At 43.9% G+C, this 21,039-nt stretch overlaps 1 protein-coding gene across 10 annotated transcripts in view; it reads right to left on the reverse strand.

Annotated features, from left to right (window-relative positions):
• The window catches only part of PI4KA (phosphatidylinositol 4-kinase alpha), a 150,325-nt gene extending 138,010 nt beyond the window's left edge, over positions 1-12,315 (reverse strand). For all 10 annotated transcript variants that reach the window (XM_084819625.1, XM_084819624.1, XM_084819623.1 and 7 more), the window contains exons 1-6: positions 11,940-12,315; positions 5,274-5,390; positions 4,782-4,875; positions 3,546-3,634; positions 1,735-1,807; positions 1,012-1,271 (exon numbers count right to left, since the gene is read on the reverse strand). In XM_084819625.1, the coding sequence (XP_084675751.1) occupies positions 1,012-1,271; positions 1,735-1,807; positions 3,546-3,634; positions 4,782-4,875; positions 5,274-5,390; positions 11,940-12,107 (801 nt within the window). In that variant the 5' untranslated portion in view covers positions 12,108-12,315. The remainder of the gene's footprint in view (positions 1-1,011; positions 1,272-1,734; positions 1,808-3,545; positions 3,635-4,781; positions 4,876-5,273; positions 5,391-11,939) is intronic.
• Positions 12,316-21,039: the final 8,724 nt, after the last annotated feature.

Genomic DNA, 21,039 nt, shown 5'->3' on the forward strand with positions numbered 1-21,039 from the left:
GAGAATGTGGATAGGGAGACATTTTTCTCCCTCTCTCATAATACTAGATCACAGGGTCACCCCATGAAGTTGATTGGTGGGAGATTCAGGACGGAGAAAAGGAAGGACTTTTTCACACAGTGCATAGTTAAACTATGAAATTCGCTACCACAAGTTGTAATGATGGCCACCACTTTGGATGGCTTTAAAAGAGGGTTAGTCAAATTCCTGGAAGAGAAGGCTACCAATGGCTACTAGTCATGATGACTATATGCTACCTCCAGTATCAGAGGCAGCGAGCCTGTGTACACCAGTTGCTGAGGAACATGCGTGGGAGGGCGCTGTTGCACTCACATCCTGCTTGTGGGTTTCCCATAGGCAGCTGGCTGGCCACTGCGTGAACAGAATGCAGGACTAGATGGACCCTTGGTCTGATCCAGCAAGGCTCTTCTTATGTTCAGTTATGACTTCCATGCTGAACATTAGTTATGGGCTGATTTCCAAGGGTAACTACAAATTGTGGCCACACCCACTCAGCCAATTTATATTCACTCCTTTGCCCCCTTGGATAATTCAGGACAGTAATATCTCTGTCTTACTTTCCTCCAATCTTTAAATACATGGAGGTTATGTTGAATTTACACAGCATTACACTTTCTGAGACCATGAAAACATGATCGGTCTCTGGGGAAATGGCTAGCATAGGAATCTGCCTTACACCAGGTCAGACTATTTGTCTATCTAAAGCAGTATTGTCTATTTTGACTGGCAGCAGTTCTCCAGGGGCTTAGGCAGAAAGTTCTTTCCCATCACCTGTTCCTTGCTCCTTTTTAACTGGAGATGCCAGGGATTGAACTTGGGACCTTTTGCAGGCACACCATGTGCTCTACCACTGACCTATGGGCCCTCTCCTACTTCTATGCTGTCCTTCAAACTGAAGCTCAGGGGCAGGCACATCATCCTGTCAGCTAGAACTAGTGCACAGTTCATGAAATGGGTTAGAGGTGGATTTTATTTCATGAATAAACAAACCTGCGTGATGCTGCACACACTGCTGGCCTTTCGCTTTAAAGATCCTTCCTGGCAGACTGACAGTAGGGAGTTTGGAAGTATCGACCGGAAGTCGTTAAAAGAGCGTCTTCGAATACCATCCAACTCATTTGGGGCTCGGAGGGAATGTGGAGTTACTTTAGGGAAAAGCTTTGAAAGGAGAGACTCTTCCGAGTTGCTATAGCGCCCAAATGCTCGTGAAATTCCTATCAGGCATGGCACGGCGTATTTGCATAAGTATTCTGGAAAAACAAAGATAGGCCATTTATCTTTTGCTTGTAAAAGTTTGTTCAAACTGAGGTTTCAATCCCTGATTTGTTCTCACTAATTAGAGTTTAAACAAGCCATAGTTCCATGAGTTCAGATACAACAGAGAACTGCGGTTTGTTTGCTTCTGATTTTTCTCACAGCTGTGATAGTGGAGGAGAGGGATGGGTAGGGGACACATGCAATGTCTAGGCTCGCTACTGCTCATTCACACAGTGGGGAACCATGGTTTGCCACCATGTCTGAACTGAGCCTATCTATGGTAAAGAGGGAAACAAACAACAAAACCCAGGTTAACATTTTTGCAGAGCAAATGCCGCCGGCTATTCTGTGAATGTCAGCCTGTAGAAGAATGAAGGTAACAGCAGGAAGAGCAACTGAATGTTACATTTGCTGTAACAAAAGCAGCAGCGCCTACTGGAATAGCACTTCCAATACCTTTATCCTGGATCTGTGGAGACTGGCACATTCCCAACAGGACCTGCATCACTTGCAAAATTGCCTCTAACACCTAGAATAATCAAGACAGACAAGCTTAAAATAGGCAGATGGGATGAATCAATTTCAATTTCAGAGTACGACAGCTTTAAGCTGCAAAACCGTAAGATTAAGCAAGAATTTTAGCGCTGTCTTTTACAGTTCAATTTTTAATTTTTACATTAAAACTGAACTGCCTTCTTTTAGTTAACAGAATAGCTTGAGGCAGTAGTACTGTAGCAAATACACTTATAAAATAAACTTCTTCAGACCCATTTCACAGGTGCTCTCCACCCCATAAATGAAGTTGTGGAGGGGGAACAGGGCTGCACTCACTGATCCCAACCCCAATGTTACCATGTTTATTAATTTATTATTATTAAATTTATTATTAATAAATTTAATAATTAAAAAAAATGTCTACCGGCTCCACCCCCAACATCCACATTTTCAGTGGGTCTGAATAGGGAGCCTACACACATACAGCTGTATGTGTGCAGATGCCATGTTCAAAGCTTCCGCTGAATACATGGAGTTTGAGGGGGTTATATTGGGGGAAGGACCAGGGCACACACCACTGGTCCCACTCCACCCTCCACATGTTCAGTGAACACAGAGAGGAATGCTTCTAAAAAGGGCTTCTGACAGGGACATTGTTCATAGATATGATAAACCACACTCTCAAGAAGCGAAGGGATCAAATGACAAAACAGATTTTACTGATTTTCTGTATCAGTTGGTTATGGTCGCCACACCTGCCTATAACAGTCTGAGAACTTTGCAGTGAACTATAGGGTAGTGACTTCATAAGCGTGGCAGAGAAACAGATAACATAAAGTAATTAGGAAAGTAGAGAAAAATGGTCATATGAGCAACAGACAAGTGTTTTAGGCTGCAACCCCTAGACACACTTACCTAGGAGTAAGTCCCATTGAGTATATTGAGACTTACTTCTGAGTAAGTATGCCTAGGATTGCACTGTTAGGACCCTGCCTGCAGGTTTCTTTAGATTTAAGATTTTTGAGGTTTTAAGATTTTGGTGTAATATGTTTTTTAGTTGAGCAAGAACCATATTTAGAAGCATTTGTACTATTCATTCTCTGGATGAGGAAGGGAGGAGACAGAAGGAAACACATCTTGCATGTATCTGCTTTAAAATGTTCATAGATTATCTGGCCTACTATCTTCCTGAAAGATGCAGATGCTGTGCCAAGAAACATTTTGGGGGATTTTTTTTATAGCTGTTGATATACATTTTCTTGAACTCCATGATCATTTGCATGTCCTGGTGCGTGCATGGGATTTCATTGTCCCAATACTTTTAAAGCACGGGTGCAGAACCTCTCTCAGCCCCAAGGCCAAAATTCATTTTGGAGAAACTCTTGAGGGCTGCATTCCAGGGGTGGGTGGGGCCAAAGGCTAAAAGGGGTCAAGGCCAAAATACAAAAATACGAATATATTTTAGCTTAAAGGGCTTACTGCCTGTCACTAAACCTTAGGAGAGGCATTTTAACCTTTCAGAATGGGGAAAAAACTGCACAAAAGATGGGAAACCACCAAATGATCAGTGGTTGGGGGAAAGGAGATGGGACCAAGGGAAAAGGGCATAGACATCTGAGGAAACCTGGAGAGCTGGGTTGGGACCCCAGGCAGGTCAGATTTGGCCCCCAAGCCTGACATTCTGTTTTAAAGTTTAGGAAAAAAACATTTTAATAATTTGGGCATAATGGTATCTATTGCATTGCATGCTACATTTTTTCAATGACTTTTACCTGTTCTCTCAGGGTAGAATCCCTGTAAGCCACGTCTGACAACAAGGTCACCAAACAGAAGCTGAAGTTTTCTGCAATTGGAAGCATGCCTACAAGTATGGTAATAAACATAACAGGATTATGACTAACCAGCTGAATACATAACAACTCCAATCCATCACAAGTCACAAAGCTTTAAAGCCCCAGTTCAGACATAACAATCTTGGTCTGACAAACCATCATTTATTGGATTGAGCCTTGTGCCCACTCCAAACCACATGAGCAGAGGTCAATTGCCTAGATCTTTCCTGCAGAATCAGTACTGTGCTAGACAACTGGATCCCACCCATGTCGTTAGGTAATTTTAACTTTCTCCCAAGCTGCATGGGATCTGCTCATGAAGAAGCAGCTCCCACACACAGCTGGAAGGACATCTAAAGGAACCTCTGTAAACTACTGATTTATGGGAAAAAACGGTCTGAAGGCACATGATGAAGCAAACGGTGTTGAAGCTAAGGCCCGGTCAGTACCTGGGTGGAAGGCTGCCCTTAAATCCTACATACGTCGTCTTGAGTTCCAGGAAAGAACAGCAAGATATCAATATAATACATGTTTTCAGAATCAGTACATTAAAAAATATGCAAAGTCAAATTTCTGTGTACCACTCTAAAGCAGTTACATCAAAGGAAAATAAACCACACCTGAGAATTGATATTCTTGCTTAGGCAATCCTCTACCCACTTACCAGGGAGTAAGTCTAAATGAACTCAAAGGGACTTACTTCTGAGTAAACATGTATAAGATTGCACTTTTAGTCTCGTAGGGCACAATCCTATGCAGATAACTGCCTATCCAATGAAGAGCAGGAGAAGCATGGAGGGGATCATTCCCTCCGCGCTTCTCCTGCCCTGCATTTTCGGCTAGACAGAGGAGGCTGCCGTATGACCCACTGGATGTGTCGTACAGGTGTTTCTGCCCTCCCCGCCCCGGAATGCCCCCCAGGAATGCCCCATTTTGGCCACTCTGCACTCCTCTTGCAAGCACAGAACATGGGCTGTTCCACGCTGTCTCAGAGGCAGCGTGGAAGTGGAGGAAGGTCGGTTTTCTGGGAACCAACCTCAGAGTGCAGGCTCTGAGGTTGGTTCCTGGAAAATCAGATATCCTATGGCTGCCTAGCCACTGACTAGCAGCCATAGGATTGCTCCCTCCATTACAAAAGGGTTCCAACACTTGGATAAAAAGAATTTAAAACATCACCTCGGCCTTTCCGTGAATTGCTTTCTTCTATCCATTGCACTTTGGAAAGGCCCCTCAACAGCCGGAGAAGGTAAGGAACAAGAGTATCTTTATGCTGGAATGAAAACGGGAGATTTTGAACAATAGAATAATAACTATGAATCTAGAGTCAACACGCAGAGGGAAGAAAAAAGAAATATGAAGCCAATAGTTATTCTAAGGTACAGGTAGGCAACCTGCAGGCTTCAGCCTAATTTCAAAACCCCCAAAGAGGCTTGCCTGGCACCTACCTTGATGTCATTTTTTTTTAATATTCCCTCCCCCGTGACTTTTTAATCTTCTGTGATTTGCTTTTATGCTTTTCTTTTATACTCCAGTGTTCTAATGTCCTTGTTTATTGTTATTTTAAACTTCTAATGAGCTGCCCTGGGAACCTCTTGAATGGTGAGCTATAAATCCCCTGATTGATTGATTGATTGATTGATAGATATTAGAGGAAGGAGAAAATTGTACCTGCAAGTCCGACTCGATTAGAAAAATTCCCAGAGCAATTACAGCATCTCTACGACGCTCATCCAGCTGAAAGATCCCATGGATATCTACTGGACACATGCATAGCAATTTTTGTACCTACAGGAAGAAAAAATAAATATAGAATATTTATTGTGAAAATGAACATGTTCCCAAACATCTACCATCAACTACTACAATGGTATGTGTTAAAAGTGAGAAATGACAAGAACAGATTCACCTATACCTGTTCCCAAGCAAAAAACCTCCATAACTCAGATTTTCCAAGTCTTTCGTGAAGTCCTTATTAAAACATTTTTCTCCTTTCAATATTAATAGCAAAATACACCAAGAAAATTCTTGCCTTTCTTCAGTTGAAATGGACATCTTCCATTTCATGAACCCCATTCCATACTGGTGCACTAAAAGTGAACAGCACATGTGCAAGAAACAGTAGCACAACAACAGCACAGGGGAAGGTCCAGTTTTCTTTCCAAATGGGCCCAGGAAGACAGCGGAAAGAACCATTCACAATTGCTCCTCAGCATGGGCCTCAGCTTACCAGCTATCCAGGACTTTACATTTATTTCCTTTGTTTTATTTATTTGAGACATGAATATCCTGCCTTTCCACCCATGAGGGTCCACATGGCGGCTAACAACAAGATGAACAATTAAGATCAAACAAAAATAAATCAAATAAAGAGCAAGAAAGTAACAGATAATAAAGCCACAAACAACAGTGGAAATCAGAGCAGGAGCATCAAAAACAGCTGCTAGGCACTCAGTTAGCAGGAGGAGGAGGAGGAGGAGGGAGAAGGAAAGAGAAGGACGGAGACGAGGAGCAGCCGCAGCAAAAATTGTTGTGTCGGTCCATGAGAAAAAAAACTCCAAAAAACCACAGCTGGGCAATACCTTCATAAGGACCAAACAAAATGTCACAAAACACTGAGCAAGCTTTTGGTTTCTCCAGAACTCTTAATTATGCTAGGTACAAAAAGCAGGAGGCACCATGTTGTGGCTTCGAGATCTGTCTTTTAGAAGCAGTCTCAACATGGAGACTGCAGGCTGAATGAACAAGTCACTACTAGGTGTCGTAGGTATCAGGCTACAACTAGGATTCCGGGACAAAGAAGTAATGGCTGACCCCCATTTTTGAAAACACAACACCTGCCTATTATCCAGAAGAGGATCTTAAGGGCCACCTGGCTTCATTATACATTATATGTTGGGCTGCCTTTGAAAACAGTCCAGAAACTTCAGTTGGGCCAAAATAAGACAGTGAGATTGTTAACGTGAACTGGCCAATATGGTCATATTATGCCAGTACTTTTCCATCTGCACTGGCTGCAAGTCCATTTCCAGGCCCGATTCAAAATGCTGGTATTAACAATCAAAGCCTTAAACGCTTGGGGCCAGGTTACCTGAAGAATCTTCTTCTCCCATATGTACCTGCCTGGACCCTAAGATCATCCTCAATGGTCCCTCTCCATGAGCCTTTCCAAAGGGAGTAAGGTGGGTGACTACTAAGAAGAGGGCCTTTTCTGTTGTGACACCCAGTTTTGGAATGAGCTTCCCAGACAGGCTCATCTGGCACCTACATTGGGCTCTTTTTCGTGCCAGATGAAACCCTTATTTTCCTAGTCAATTTAGGGAGCCGCTAGTCAGCAGCTAGATGGCCATAGGATATCTAGTTTTCCGGGAACCGACCTCACAGCCCACGCTCCGAGGTCAGTTCCCGGAGAACCGACCTTCCCCCCCTTCCACACTGCCTCGCAGGCAGCGTGGAACAGCCCCACGCTCCAAAGAAGAGCGTGGAGTGGCCAAAACGGGGCATTCTGGGGTGGGGAAGGCGGAAATGCCAGCACGACCCATCCTATGTGTCGTCCTGCAGCCTTCTCCCCAACTCCGCCTTCCGAAATCAGCTATCTAGCCGCAAATACAGGGCAGGAGAAGTGTGGAGGGAACAATCCCCTCCGTGCTTCTCCTGCCCTGCATTGGATAGGTAGTCACCCCCAAATTTGGAGGCAGACATCTATCCCCATAGGATTGCGCCCTTAGTCTTTCAGTTTCTGTTGTTCTAAATCTGTTACTGTATTTTAAATCTTTGCATTGTTGCTAAGTTTTAGTTTGGTTTTGATTTTGATTTTATACTGTAGTTTAACACTTTTATATTGTATTTTATCATGTTGCATTTTATGGTTTTAATTGTTGTGAACCACCCAGAAGGCTTCAGCTATTGGGAAGTATAGAAATGTAATAAATAAATACATACAATATACACATATGTTTCCTTCTGTTTTTCCCTCCTTTGCTTTTTGCAGCAGTTTTATTTATTTTAGGCTGCAAGCTTTCCAGGCAAGCATATGTTTATTGTTATAATTGGTTTTACACCAGTATCAGCCCTGGACCCTTATGACAAAATGAACTATAAATCCAAATGAAAAGCAAATATAAACCAACTCAAGCTTTCAGACTGAAGATATGCTGTGCTCATGAAATGGGACTTCACCAAAATAAGAACCAACCACCTGCTGGAAGCTGCTGCCTTTAAAAGGCTAACAGTGCTATCCTATGCATGTCTACTCAGAAATAAATTCTACCTAGATCAATGGGGCTTACTCCCACATAAAGTGTGCATACTAGGATTGCAGCCATCATCTTTACGGTGCCACAAGTCATTTTTGTGTGTTCGTAAGAATTACTTGGTTCAGCCCTGCATTATTAAACTGGTTGCAGATAGAAACATTTCTAAATTGTGCATGGATGATGCCATTAATGGACCAATACTTACTACATGCACAGTATTACTAAAGCATGCAATGTTTCGCAATAAGGTGTGCCTGATTATTTAAATCACAATTAAATATCAGATTAGCCTGCCAAATCTAAGCATTAAACTCGCTTTGCTCTCACCCAATGCTCAAAACAAACTGATCATGTGACTATAATTCCATAATGGGGGAAAACCATATACCCCACATATCCAGCCCACAGCATTTAAACAAAAAGAAATTATAAAGTGACTGGCAATACAGTCTTATGTATGTTTACTTAAAAGTGCACCTCACTGTATCCAGCATGGTGAGAAATGTACTCGGGAGTAAGCCTCATTAAACACAATGGGCTAGACCCAAATTAAGTTAAGGTACAATCCCATGCATGTTTAGACAGTGCTACAACTCTCAGCAATCCCCAGCCAGCACGTTTCGGACACTTAAAGAATGATTTCTCTCTCAATTTTGCATGGCATCCAGTGCCCCCCTAATTTGTTGATTGTGAAAACCTGAAATGCCAGATCAGGCCTTGAGGTTTGGCAATCCCAGTAGTGAATAACAAATACCTAGTATTTCTATAGTGCAGTCCAAAGCACTTTATATACATGATCACAGTAAGCTTATCAGCCATATATTATTATCACCACATTTTAGTCTTCCCTCTTTAAGAAAGCAGCTGACACCTTAGGATCGAATCCAAAAACCTGGCAGCCTTAGTGGTGAATAATGGCAATAATAATTAACAATATTTCTGTAACGAAATTCAAGCATGCAAAGTACTTTGTACATGTTATTTCCCTAATTGTCACATCAGCCCTGTAAGGCACACCGATATTATTATCCTCACATTTTCCTCCTTCCGTTGGAAACCCTGCGAAGGGGACTAAACCCCCAAGAAGTGGCAGCCCAAGTGATGAACAACAGCACACATCATTTTTGTGGTACAATTCAACTGTGCAAAGTGCTTCACATACATTCATTAATCCTCACATCACTCCTGTATTATTATCCCCATATTTTAGTCCTTCTCTTGGAGACCTGGAGGGCAATGCTAAAACCCTGAAATTTCAGCTCAAACCCACAGACATGGCAATCCTATAGGTGGAACACTTATGAATTCCATCATTATTATATCCTGCCACGGGGACTGTCAGATGTTAGGAATTTTATTTATTTATTATATTTCTATATTGCCCAATAGCAAAAGCTTTCTGGGCAGGTTAAAAAAGATTAAAACCTTTAAAATACAATATAAAACATAATATGAAAACATTTACAAAAGAATTTAAAACACTCAGTAATAAAAATCCCAGGACCAGTTAAAACCTTATCATATGCTGTCAAATGTCTTGGAGCAGATGAAAATCTTACATTATATGTCAACAACCTGAAACCTGGCGAGCCAAGCAATAAATGATGATGAAATAGTAGTTCATTATTATTTCACCATCATCTCTTTCTATGAGGACAGTTAGGTTTCAAGATTTAGTAATATTACGTGGGACCTGCAAGAAAATGTTGCAGTGGAATGCTCCCTGCTCAGCATTCTCAGCACCATCCTCCCAGGTTTGTTTGTTTGTTTATTTTATTAGCTGCACATCTGACGGGCTACCAAGCCACTCTAGGCGGCATACAATACTAATAACAAATTTCCATAATCAACTCAACAACAGCAACAAAACCAACATTGCTCTAAAAAAACCCTAACCCACCCCAAATGCCCGCCTGAACAGCCTGGTTTTAAAAGCCTGGCAGAAGCTCATCAAAGTTTGTTCTTCCTCTGCCCGCCCCACCATCATCAGGCATTTCATGGCCACTGAACATGCTCATTCCTCATTGGGCTGTTTTGGGGGATGCCCTTAGGATTGCACTGTTAGAAAACAAAGCCTATGCATGCCTACTCAGAAGCAAACCCTTTTAAGTTCAATGGGACTTACTCTCAGGTAAGTGTGCATAAGATTCCAGGGTAAATCTTTTTCGTACTTCTGCAAACCCACAAACTTGATATCTCCCTCTTGTACATGGGTGGTGCCATTTTAGCACCATGGCCTGAGCATCAGAAACAGATAGAATAATAATCCTAAAACCTGTCAAACTTTGTGGTAAATGATGATGATGATATATTATTATCTTTCAGCAGCATCATGTACCATGCAGGTTTGGGGATTATCATCCTCAATATCATCCATCATAATTTACCACAAGGATTGCCAGGTCTCAGGATTTTTAGTAGTAGTAGTAGTAGTATATAAAAATATTATATACTACTAATAATAATAAACCTCAGACCAGGCAATCCTTGCAGTGAATGATGATGATGGTGAAATATGATTATATTAGACCAACATTTACCACGAAGATCGCCAGGTCTCGGAACTATTATTATTAGCAGCAATATTATATATATTATATACTGATAATAATCCTGAGACCTGGCAATCCTTGTGGTAAATGGTGATGGTCTAAATAGTCATATTTCATGAAGGTCTCACCATGAAGGTATCAGAATTATCATTAGCAATATTATATAAAATATATAATAATAATAACACTGGAACCTGGCAATCCTTGTGGTAAATGATGATGAATGATGATTATTTAGACCATCATTTACCATGACGGTCTCAGAATTATTATTAGCAATATTATATAAGATATATAATAATAATATTGAGACATGGCAATCCCTGTGGTAAATGATGATGGTCTAAACGGTCATATTTCATGAAGGTCTCAGAATTATCATTAGCAACATTATATAAAATATATAATAATAATAATGCTGGGACCCAGCAATCTTCGTGGTAAATGATGATGGTCTAAATAGTCATATTTCATGAAGGTCTCACCATGAAGGTCTCAGAATTATCATTAGCAACATTATATAAAATATATAATAACAATCCTGAGACCCGGCAATCTTCGTGGTAAATGATGATGGTCTAAATAGTCATATTTCATGAAGGCCTCACCATGAAGGTCTCAGAATTATCATTAGCAACATTATATAAAACATATAATAACAATCCTGGGACCCGGCAATCTTCGTGGTGAATGACGATGGTCTAAATAGTCATATTTCATGAAGGCCTCACCATGAAGGTCTCAGAATTATCATTAGCAACATTATATAAAATATATAATAACAATCCTGGGACCCGGCAATCTTCGTGGCGAATGATGATGGTCTAAATAGTCATATTTCATGAAGGCCTCACCATGAAGGTCTCAGAATTATCATTAGCAACATTATATAAAATATCATCATCATCCTCCTGGGACCCGGCGGCAATCTTCGTGGTAAATGACGGTCTAAATAGTCATACTTCATGAAGGTCTCAGAATTATCATTAGCAACATTATATAAAATGTATCATAATAACAATCCTGGGACCTGGCAAATCTTCGTGGTGAATGATGATGGTAAAATATGCTTATATTAGACCGTCATCGTTCACCGCAAGGATTGCCCGGTCTCAGGATTATTATTATTGGTAGTAGTAGTAGTGGTACGTAATGTTTGATATAATACTACTAATAATAATAATTCCGAGACCAGGCAATCTTCACGGCAACTAATATTTCGCCATCACCGTTTCTATCACAAGGACGAAACGACCTCGGGACGACTACGTGTAGTCGCAGCCTGACATAAAAATAATGACAACAACCCGGGGGCCTGTCAGCCCCGCTGGTGGAGGAGGCGGACGAGGGCGGCCTCCCCGCCGCCGCCGCCGCCGCCAACACCCCCACCAGAGCGGAGCGCCGCGCGAGCGGCACCTGTCAGCCGCGGCACAGATCCGCCCCACCGACGGGGCGACGCATCCAGGCCCGGGGGAAGCGAGGCGAGGCGAGCCGCGCCGCCGCCCGCCGCCCTGCCCCGCTGGCGGCACCTTCTCGAGCGGCGCGGGGCTCTGCACGGCCAGCGAGCGGGCGAGCGACAGCACGGTGTTGAAGTAGAAGCCCCGCGACGAGCCCGGGCTGCTGGGCTTCTCCGAGCGCGCCGCGGTCGCCGCCGCCGCCGTGGCGGCCGCCGCCGTGGCCACGGCCAGAGCCGACATCTTGCGAGGGAGACGAGCGCCGCCGCGGGGCCGCCTCACAGGGCCCCTCCCGGCGGCCCCTGCATGGCCGCCTCAGCCGGCGCCTCGCCTCCGCGCCCTGCCCGCCGCGCCGGGCTTCTCGCGAGAGCGGCGCCCGCGCGAATGGCGGCCCTGGCGAGGGACACGACGGAAAGGCCCGTCGCGGGCATAGAGATGAGGAGGGCGCTAGAGCGGCACACCAAGCCGAACTTTGTTGTTGTTGTTCAGTCGTTCAGTCGTGTCCGACTCTTCGTGACCCCATGGACCATAGCACGCCAGGCCTTCCTGTCCTGCGCTCTCTCCCGGAGCGTGCTCAAGTTCATATTCATTGAATCGGTGATGCTATCTAGCCATCTCATCCTCTGCCGTCCCCTTCTCCTTTTGCCTTCAGTCTTTCCCAGCATCAGGGTCTTTTCCAGGGAGTTTTCTCTTCGCATTAGGTGGCCAAAATATTGGAGCTTCAGCTTCATTATCTGTCCTTCCAATGAGCGCTCAGGGTTGATTTCCTTTAGGATGGACTGATTTGACCTCCTTGCAGTCCAGGGCACTCGTAAGAGTCTTCTCCAGCACCACAGTTCGAAAGCATCAATTCTTCGGCGCTCAGCCTTCCTTATAGTCCAGCTCTCACAGCCATACATTACTACTGGGAAAACCGTAGCTTTGATTAGACGGACCTTTGTCGGCAAGGTGATGTCTCTGCTTCTTACTATGCTGTCTAGGTTTGCCATAGCTTTCCTCCCAAGGAGCAAGCGTCTTTTAATTTCATGGCTACAGTCACCGTCTGCGGTGATCTTGGAGCCCAAGAAAGTAAAATCTGTCACTGCTTCCATTTCTTCCCCTTCTATATGCCAGGAAGTGATGGGGCCAGATGCCATGATCTTAGTTTTTTTAATGTTGAGTTTCAAACCAGCTTTTGCACTCTCCTCTTTCACCCTCAACAAGAGGCTCTTGAGATCCTCTTCGCTTTCTGCCATTAGGGTGGTATCGTCTGCATATCGGAGGTTGTTGATAATTCTCCCGGCAATCTTAATTCCGACCTCTGATTCATCCAACCCGGCATTTCTCATGATGTACTCTGCATATAAGTTAAATAAGCAGGGTGACAATATGCAGCCTTGTCGTACTCCTTTCCCAATTTTGAACCACTCGGTTGTTCCATGTCTGGTTCTTACTGTTGCTTCTTGACCCTCGTACAGGTTTCTCAGGAGACAGGTAAGGTGGTCTGGTACTCCCATCACTTTAAGAATTTGCCACAGTTTGTTGTGATCCACACAATCAAAGGCTTTAGCGTAGTCAATGAAGCAGAAATAGACGTTTTTCTGGAATTCTCTTGCTTTCTCCATGATGCAGCGAATGTTGGCGATTTGATCTCTAGTTCCTCTGCCTCTTCGAAACCCAGCTTGTACTTCCGGTAGTTCTCGGTTCGCATACTGCTGAAGCCTAGCTTGTAGGATTTTGAGCATCACCTTGCTGGCATGTGAAATGAGCGCAATTGTGCGGTAGTTTGAACACTCTTTGGCGTTGCCCTTCTTTGGAATTGGAATGTAAACTGACCTTTTCCAGTCTTGTGGCCACTGTTGAGTGTTCCAGATTTGTTGGCATATTGAATGCAGCACTTTAACAGCATCATCTTTTAGGATTTTAAATAGCTCGGCTGGAATACTGTCATCTCCGCTAGCTTTGTTGTTACTAATGCTTCCTAAGGCCCACTTGACTTCACTCTCTAGGATGTCCGGCTCAAGTTCAGTGACCGCACTATCATGGCTATCAGGGACATTCAGATCTTTCCTGTATAGTTCTTCTGTGTATTCTTGCCACCTCTTCTTAATCTCATCTGCTTCTGTTAGGTCCCTGCCTTCTTTGTCCTTTATCATGCCCGTCTTTGCACAAAACGTTCCCTTGAGATCTCCAATTTTCTTGAAGAGATCTCTAGTCTTTCCCATTCTGTTGTTTTCCTCGATTTCTTTGCATTGTTCATTTAAGAAGGCCTTCTTGTCTCTCCTTGCTATTCTCTGGAACTCTGCATTCAGTTGGGTATATCTTCCCCTTTCTCCTTTGCTTTTCGCTTCCCTTCTTTCGTGAGCTACTTGTAAAGCCTCATCAGACAGCCACTTGGCTTTCTTGCATTTCTTTTTCTTTGGGATGGATTTCGTTGCTGCCTCCTGAACAATGTTACGGACCTCCGTCCATAGTTCCTCAGGCACTCTGTCTATCAGGTCTAATCCCTGAAATCTATTCCTCACCTCCACTGTATATTCATCAGGGATATGATTTAGGTCATACCTGAACGGTTTAGTGGTTTTCCCGACGTTCTTCAATTTAAGCCGAAATTTTGCAAGAAGCAGCTCATGATCTGAGCCACAGTCAGCTCCAGGTCTTGTTTTGACTGACTGTATGGAGCTTCTCCATCTTTGGCTGCAAAGGACATAATCAATCTGATTTCGATATTGACCATCTGGTGACGTCCATGTGTAGAGTCGCCTCTTGTGCTGTTGGAAAAGAGTGTTTGCTATGATCAGCATGTTCTCTTGGCAAAACTCTATTAGCTTTTGTCCTGCTTCATTTTGTACACCAAGGCCATGCCTGCCTGTTATCCCGGTGATTTCTTGACTTCCTACTTTAGCATTCCAATCCCCTATGATGAAGAGGACATCTTTTTTTGGTGTTAGTTCTAGAAGGTGTTGTAGGTCTTCATAGAACCGATCAACCTCAGCTTCTTCGGCCTCAGTGGTTGGGGCATAGACTTGAATTACTGTGATGTTGAATGGTTTGCCTTGGATTCGTACTGAGATCATTCTATCATTTTTAAGATTGTACCCCAGTACTGCTTTTCCCACCCTTTTGTTGACTATGAGTGCTACTCCATTTCTTCTAAGGGATTCTTGCCCACAATAGTAGATATGATGGTCACCTGAATTAAATTCGCCCATGCCTGTCCATTTTAGTTCGCTGATTCCCAAGATGTCGATGTTCAATCTTGCCATCTCATGTTTGACCACCTCCAGCTTACCTTGATTCATTGATCTGACATTCCAGGTTCCTAAACAATATTGTTCTTTACAGCATCGGATTTTCTTTTCACCGCCAGACACATCCACAGCTGAGTGTCCTTTCGGGTTTGGCCCAGCCGCTTCACTCTTTCTGACGCTACTTGGAAATACCCTCTGCTCTTCCCCAGTAGCATATTGGACACCTTCCGACCTGAGGGGCTCATCTTCCGGCGTCATATCTTTTAGCCTTGTGACACGTTCCATGGGGTTTTCTTGGCAAGAATACTGGAGTGGGTTGCCATTTCCTTCTCCAGTGGACCACATTTTGTCAGAACTCTCTGCCATGACCTGTCCGTCTTGGGTGGCCCTGCACGGCATAGCTTATGGCTTCACTGAGTTACGCAAGCCCCTTCGCCACAACAAGGCAGTGATCCATGAAGGGGGACAGTTCGGTAAGCCGAACTTACCGGTTTAAAAAAAAAGGGAGGGAAACCCCCGGCCCACGGATTCCTGGGGCGCGGGGTGCTGCCGCTCTATCCTTGCGTCTCTGTGGTGAAGCCCTCCCTCTTCTGTTCTTTCCTTAGGAAACCTAACTTCGCTTTTAGACCTGAAGTGCCGGTAAAGATGAACGTAATTCGTCATTATGTTTCCCTAGCTCTATACCGGCAGTCCCGCAACCGGGTGCCCTGCAGAGATTTTTGGACCACAGCTCCCAGCATTCCTGACCAGTGGCCTGCTGGTTGGGGCTGATGGGAGTTGGAGTCCGGTGGGGGGGGAGGGACGCCCCTGCCGGACACTACGTTGGATAAGGCTGCTTATATTTCTCCTACGGCTGTGGGCAAGCCACAAATTATGATGATGATTTTTATTTTATGTATATATTATTTTATTTACAACATTGATATACCTCTACACGTGTAGACAGATTGTTGTTGTTGTTCAGTCGTTCAGTCGTGTCCGACTCTTCGTGACCCCATGGACCAGAGCACGCCAGGCCTTCCTGTCCTGTAGACAGATTACGGAGCGGTAAACAGTCCATCCTAAAGGAAATCAACCCTGAGTGCTCATTGGAAGGACAGATAATGAAGCTGAAGCTCCAATATTTTGGCCACCTAATGCGAAGAGAAAACTCTCTGGAAAAGACCCTGATGCTGGGAAAGATTGAAGGCAGAAGGAGAAGGGGACGGCAGAGGCTGAGATGGCTAGATAGCATCACCGATGCAATGAATACGAACTTGAGCACACTCTGGGAGAGAGCGGAGGACAGGAAGGCCTGGCATGCTATGGTCCATGGGGTCACGAAGAGTCGGACACGACTGAACGACTGAACAACAACAACAAACAGTAAAAGGATAGGATAAAATAATAAAACACCAGGTTAAAAAATATTACTGTTTGTTGTTTTTAAGAAGCAATTTCTAATTGCAAAGTTAACCCATCGAGTTGTTTGGAGAGGAGAGTTTCCGAGTTGATATGAAATGCCAATATGAAAAATGATGAAGGGTGGTAAAGAAATTCCTTTACAAATAAATAAGAAATAAAAAGTTTTTGGGTGCAATCCTATGAGTACTTAGACAGAAAAAAGTCACTTTTTTCTGTCTAAACACACATAGGATTGCACCCTTACAGTGCAATCCTTATGTCTGTCTACTCAGAAGTAAATACTATTTCGTTCAACGGGACTTACTTCCAGGTAAGGGTAGGATTGCAGCCCATAAAACACAATGGAGAAATACAGGGATTTTTAGCACAGCCATTATTGTACAGCCAAGCGTTTCCAGCCACAAATAAAAGACAGCAATGCAAGCTCTTTCTAACACCGGTCTTAATTCATGCGAAATACTTTTCAGTTTTTAAACATTTAAAATCCCAAGTGCCAATTCCAATGCAAATACGATTCATTTTCCCCATATATTGCCAATGGATGGCTGTGATGGAGTTCAGGGTGGAATGGTGTACAACAGCCCTGCAATGTTGTTGTTGTTGTTCAGTCGTGTCCGACTCTTCGTGACCCCATGGACCATAGCATGCCAGGCCTTCCTGTCCTGCGCTGTCTCCCGGACTGTGCTCAAGTCCATATTCATTGCATCAGTGATGCTATCTAGCCATCTCATCCTCTGCCATCCCCTTCTCCGTTTGCCTTCAATCTTTCCCAGCAATCAGCATCAGGGTCTTTTCCAGTGAGTTTTCTCTTCGCATTAGGTGGCCAAAATATTTGAGCTTCAGCTTCAGTATCTGTCCTTCCAATGAGCACTCAGGGTTGATTTCCTTTAGGATGGACTGATTTGACCTCCTTGCAGTCCAGGGGACTCGTAAGAGTCTTCTCCAGCACCACAGTTCGAAAGCATTGATTCTTCTGCGCTCAGCCTTCCTTATAGTCCAGCTCTCACAGCCATACGTTACTACTGGGAAAACCATAGCTCTGATTATACGGACCTTTGTCGGCAAGGTGATGTCTCTGCTTCTTACTATGCTGTCTAGGTTTGCCATAGCTTTCCTCCCAAGGGGCAAGCATCTTTTAATTTCATGGCTACAGTCACCATCTGTGGTGATCTTGGAGCCCAAGAAAATAAAATCTGTCACTGCTTCCATTTCTTCCCCTTCTATATGCCAGGAAGTGATGGGGCCAGATGCCATGATCTCAGTTTTGTTAATGTTGAGTTTCAAACCAGCTTTTGCACTCTCCACTTTCACCCTCAACAAGAGGCTCTTTAGATCCTCTTCGCTTTCTGCCATTAGGGTGGTGTCGTCTGCATATCGGAGGTTGTTGATAATTCTCCCGGCAATCTTAATTCCGATCTCTGATTCATCCAGCCCGGCGTTTCTCATGATGTACTCTGCATATAAGTTAAATAAGCAGGGTGACAATATGCAGCCTTGTCGTACTCCTTTCCCAATTTTGAACCAATCGGTTGTTCCATGTCTGGTTCTTACTGTTGCTTCTTGACCCTCGTACAGGTTTCTCAGGAGACAGGTAAGGTGGTCTGGTACTCCCATCACTTTCAGAATTTGCCACAGTTTGTTGTGATCCACACAATCAAAGGCTTTAGCGTAGTCAATGAAGCAGAAAGAGACGTTTTTCTGGAATTCTCTTGCTTTCTCCATGATGCAGCGAATGTTGGCGATTTGATCTCTAGTTCCTCTGCCTCTTCTAAACCCAGCTTGTACTTCCGGTAGTTCTCGGTTCACATACTGCTGAAGCCTAGCTTGTAGGATTTTGAGCATCGCCTTGCTGGCATGTGAAATGAGCGCAATTGTGCAGTAGTTTGAACACTCTTTGGTGTTGCCCTTCTTTGGAATTGGAATGTAAACTGACCTTTTCCAGTCTTGTGGCCACTGTTGAGTGTTCCAGATTTGTTGGCATATTGAATGCAGCACTTTAACAGCATCATCTTTTAGGATTTTAAATAGCTCAGCTGGAATACTGTCGTCTCCGCTAGCTTTGTTGTTACTAATGCTTCCTAAGGCCCACTTGACTTCACTCTCTAGGATGTCCGGCTCAAGTTCAGTGACCGCACTATCATGGCTATCAGGGACATTCAGATCTTTCCTGTATAGTTCTTCTGTGTATTCTTGCCACCTCTTCTTAATCTCATCTGCTTCTGTTAGGTCCCTGCCTTCTTTGTCCTTTATCATGCCCGTCTTTGCACAAAACGTTCCCTTGAGATCTCCCATTTTCTTGAAGAGATCTCTAGTCTTTCCCATTCTGTTGTTTTCCTCGATTTCTTTGCATTGTTCATTTAAGAAGGCCTTCTTGTCTCTCCTTGCTATTCTCTGGAACTCTGCATTCAGTTGGGTATATCTTCCCCTTTCTCCCTTGCTTTTCGCTTCCCTTCTTTCGTGAGCTACTTGTAAAGCCTCATCAGACAGCCACTTTGCTTTCTTGCATTTCTTTTTGTTTGGGATGGATTTCATTGCTGCCTCCTGAACAATGTTACGGACCTCCGTCCATAGTTCCTCAGGCACTCTGTCTATCAGGTCTAATCCCTGAAATCTATTCCTCACCTCCACTGTATATTCATCAGGGATATGATTTAGGTCATACCTGAATGGTTTAGTGGTTTTCCCGACGTTCTTCAATTTAAGCCGAAATTTTGCAAGAAGCAGCTCATGATCTGAGCCACAGTCAGCTCCAGGTCTTGTTTTTACTGACTGTATGGAGCTTCTCCATCTTTGGCTGCAAAGGACATAATCAATCTGATTTCGCTATTGACCATCTGGTGACGTCCATGTGTAGAGTCACCTCTTGTGCTGTTGGAAAAGAGTGTTTGCTATGATCAGCATGTTCTCTTGGCAAAACTCTATTAGCTTTTGTCCTGCTTCATTTTGTACACCAAGGCCATGCCTGCCTGTTATCCCAGTGATTTCTTGACTTCCTACTTTAGCATTCCAATCCCCTATGATGAAGAGGACATCTTTTTTTAGTGTTAGTTCTAGAAGGTGTTGTAGGTCTTCATAGAACCGATCAACCTCAGCTTCTTCGGCCTCAGTGGTTGGGGCATAGACTTGAATTACTGTGATGTTGAATGGTTTGCCTTGGATTCGTACTGAGATCATTCTATCATTTTTAAGATTGTACCCCAGTACTGCTTTTCCCACCCTTTTGTTGACTATAAGTGCTACTCCATTTCTTCTAAGGGATTCTTGCCCACAATAGTAGTGGTCACCTGAATTAAATTCGCCCATGCCTGTCCATTTTAGTTCGCTGATTCCCAAGATGTCGATGTTCAATCTTGCCATCTCATGTTTGACCACCTCCAGCTTACTTTGATTCATTGATCTGACATTCCAGGTTCCTAAACAATATTGTTCTTTACAGCATCGGATTTTCTTTTCACCACCAGACACATCCACAGCTGAGTGTCCTTTCGGCTTTGGCCCAGCCGCTTCACTCTTTCTGGCGCTACTTGGAAATACCCTCTGCTCTTCCCCAGTAGCATATTGGACACCTTCCGACCTGAGGGGCTCATCTTCCGGCGTCATATCTTTTAGCCTTGTGATACGTTCCATGGGGTTTTCTTGGCAAGAATACTGGAGTGGGTTGCCATTTCCTTCTCCAGTGGACCACATTTTGTCAGAACTCTCTGCCATGACCTGTCCGTCTTGGGTGGCCCTGCACGGCATAGCTTATGGCTTCACTGAGTTACGCAAGCCCCTTCGCCACAACAAGGCAATTGAGGCTGCAAACCTACACCCACTTACCTGAGAGTAAGCCTCATTGAAATCAATGGGGCCTACCTCTGAGTAGACACAGATAGGATTGCAGTGTAAGTCTATGGGGCGAGTACATTATGTCTATGGCACGAAACAACAAAGATGGTAGCACCCGCGGTGGCTTCACTCCTGGAATTCCGCCCTTTTACAACCAAGACCCGACCAACTAACAAATCACTTGGATTCTCTTTTTCGTTTGTTTAAAAACACACACACAAAAACCTTCTGTCGCAAGTGAGTTATCCAAGAACCAGTTTACTGGAATCGTTTTTTCCAACTCCTTTTTTTTTCCTGTTCTTCAGATGAGAAAAGGTATGAAATTGCCTTTATATTGTTTACTTCTCCCCCCCCTTAAAGACAGAGGTTGGTTACAGTGGAGGCTGGTGGCTCCGATTTCGGTGGGGCTATGAGTCCATTCTGGTGTCCAACAGAACTCTAAAGGAGCTTACCAAAGTGCTGAACCCCATCCCCCAAAATGGGTTCAGCACTTTGGACAGCTCCAATAGAGTTCTAGGTGGTTCTGACTGTGTGTACTCTCTGTTTATACGTTTTTACGTAAATGTGGTTTTTTTTGGACTTCCTATAATGTATTTTAATTTGTTTATTTAGCGTGTTTTTACCCCCCTCTTCAGCCGAAAAAGGCTCCCAGAGTGGCTTACAAAGATGAATATTAAGACAGCCCCTGCCCTTGGGCTTGCAATCTAAAAGAC

Source organism: Heloderma suspectum, chromosome 13 (genome assembly GCF_057233095.1).
Source record: "Heloderma suspectum isolate Gila_16-S chromosome 13, 16-S_ref, whole genome shotgun sequence".
NCBI classification, from domain to species: domain Eukaryota; kingdom Metazoa; phylum Chordata; class Lepidosauria; order Squamata; family Helodermatidae; genus Heloderma; species Heloderma suspectum.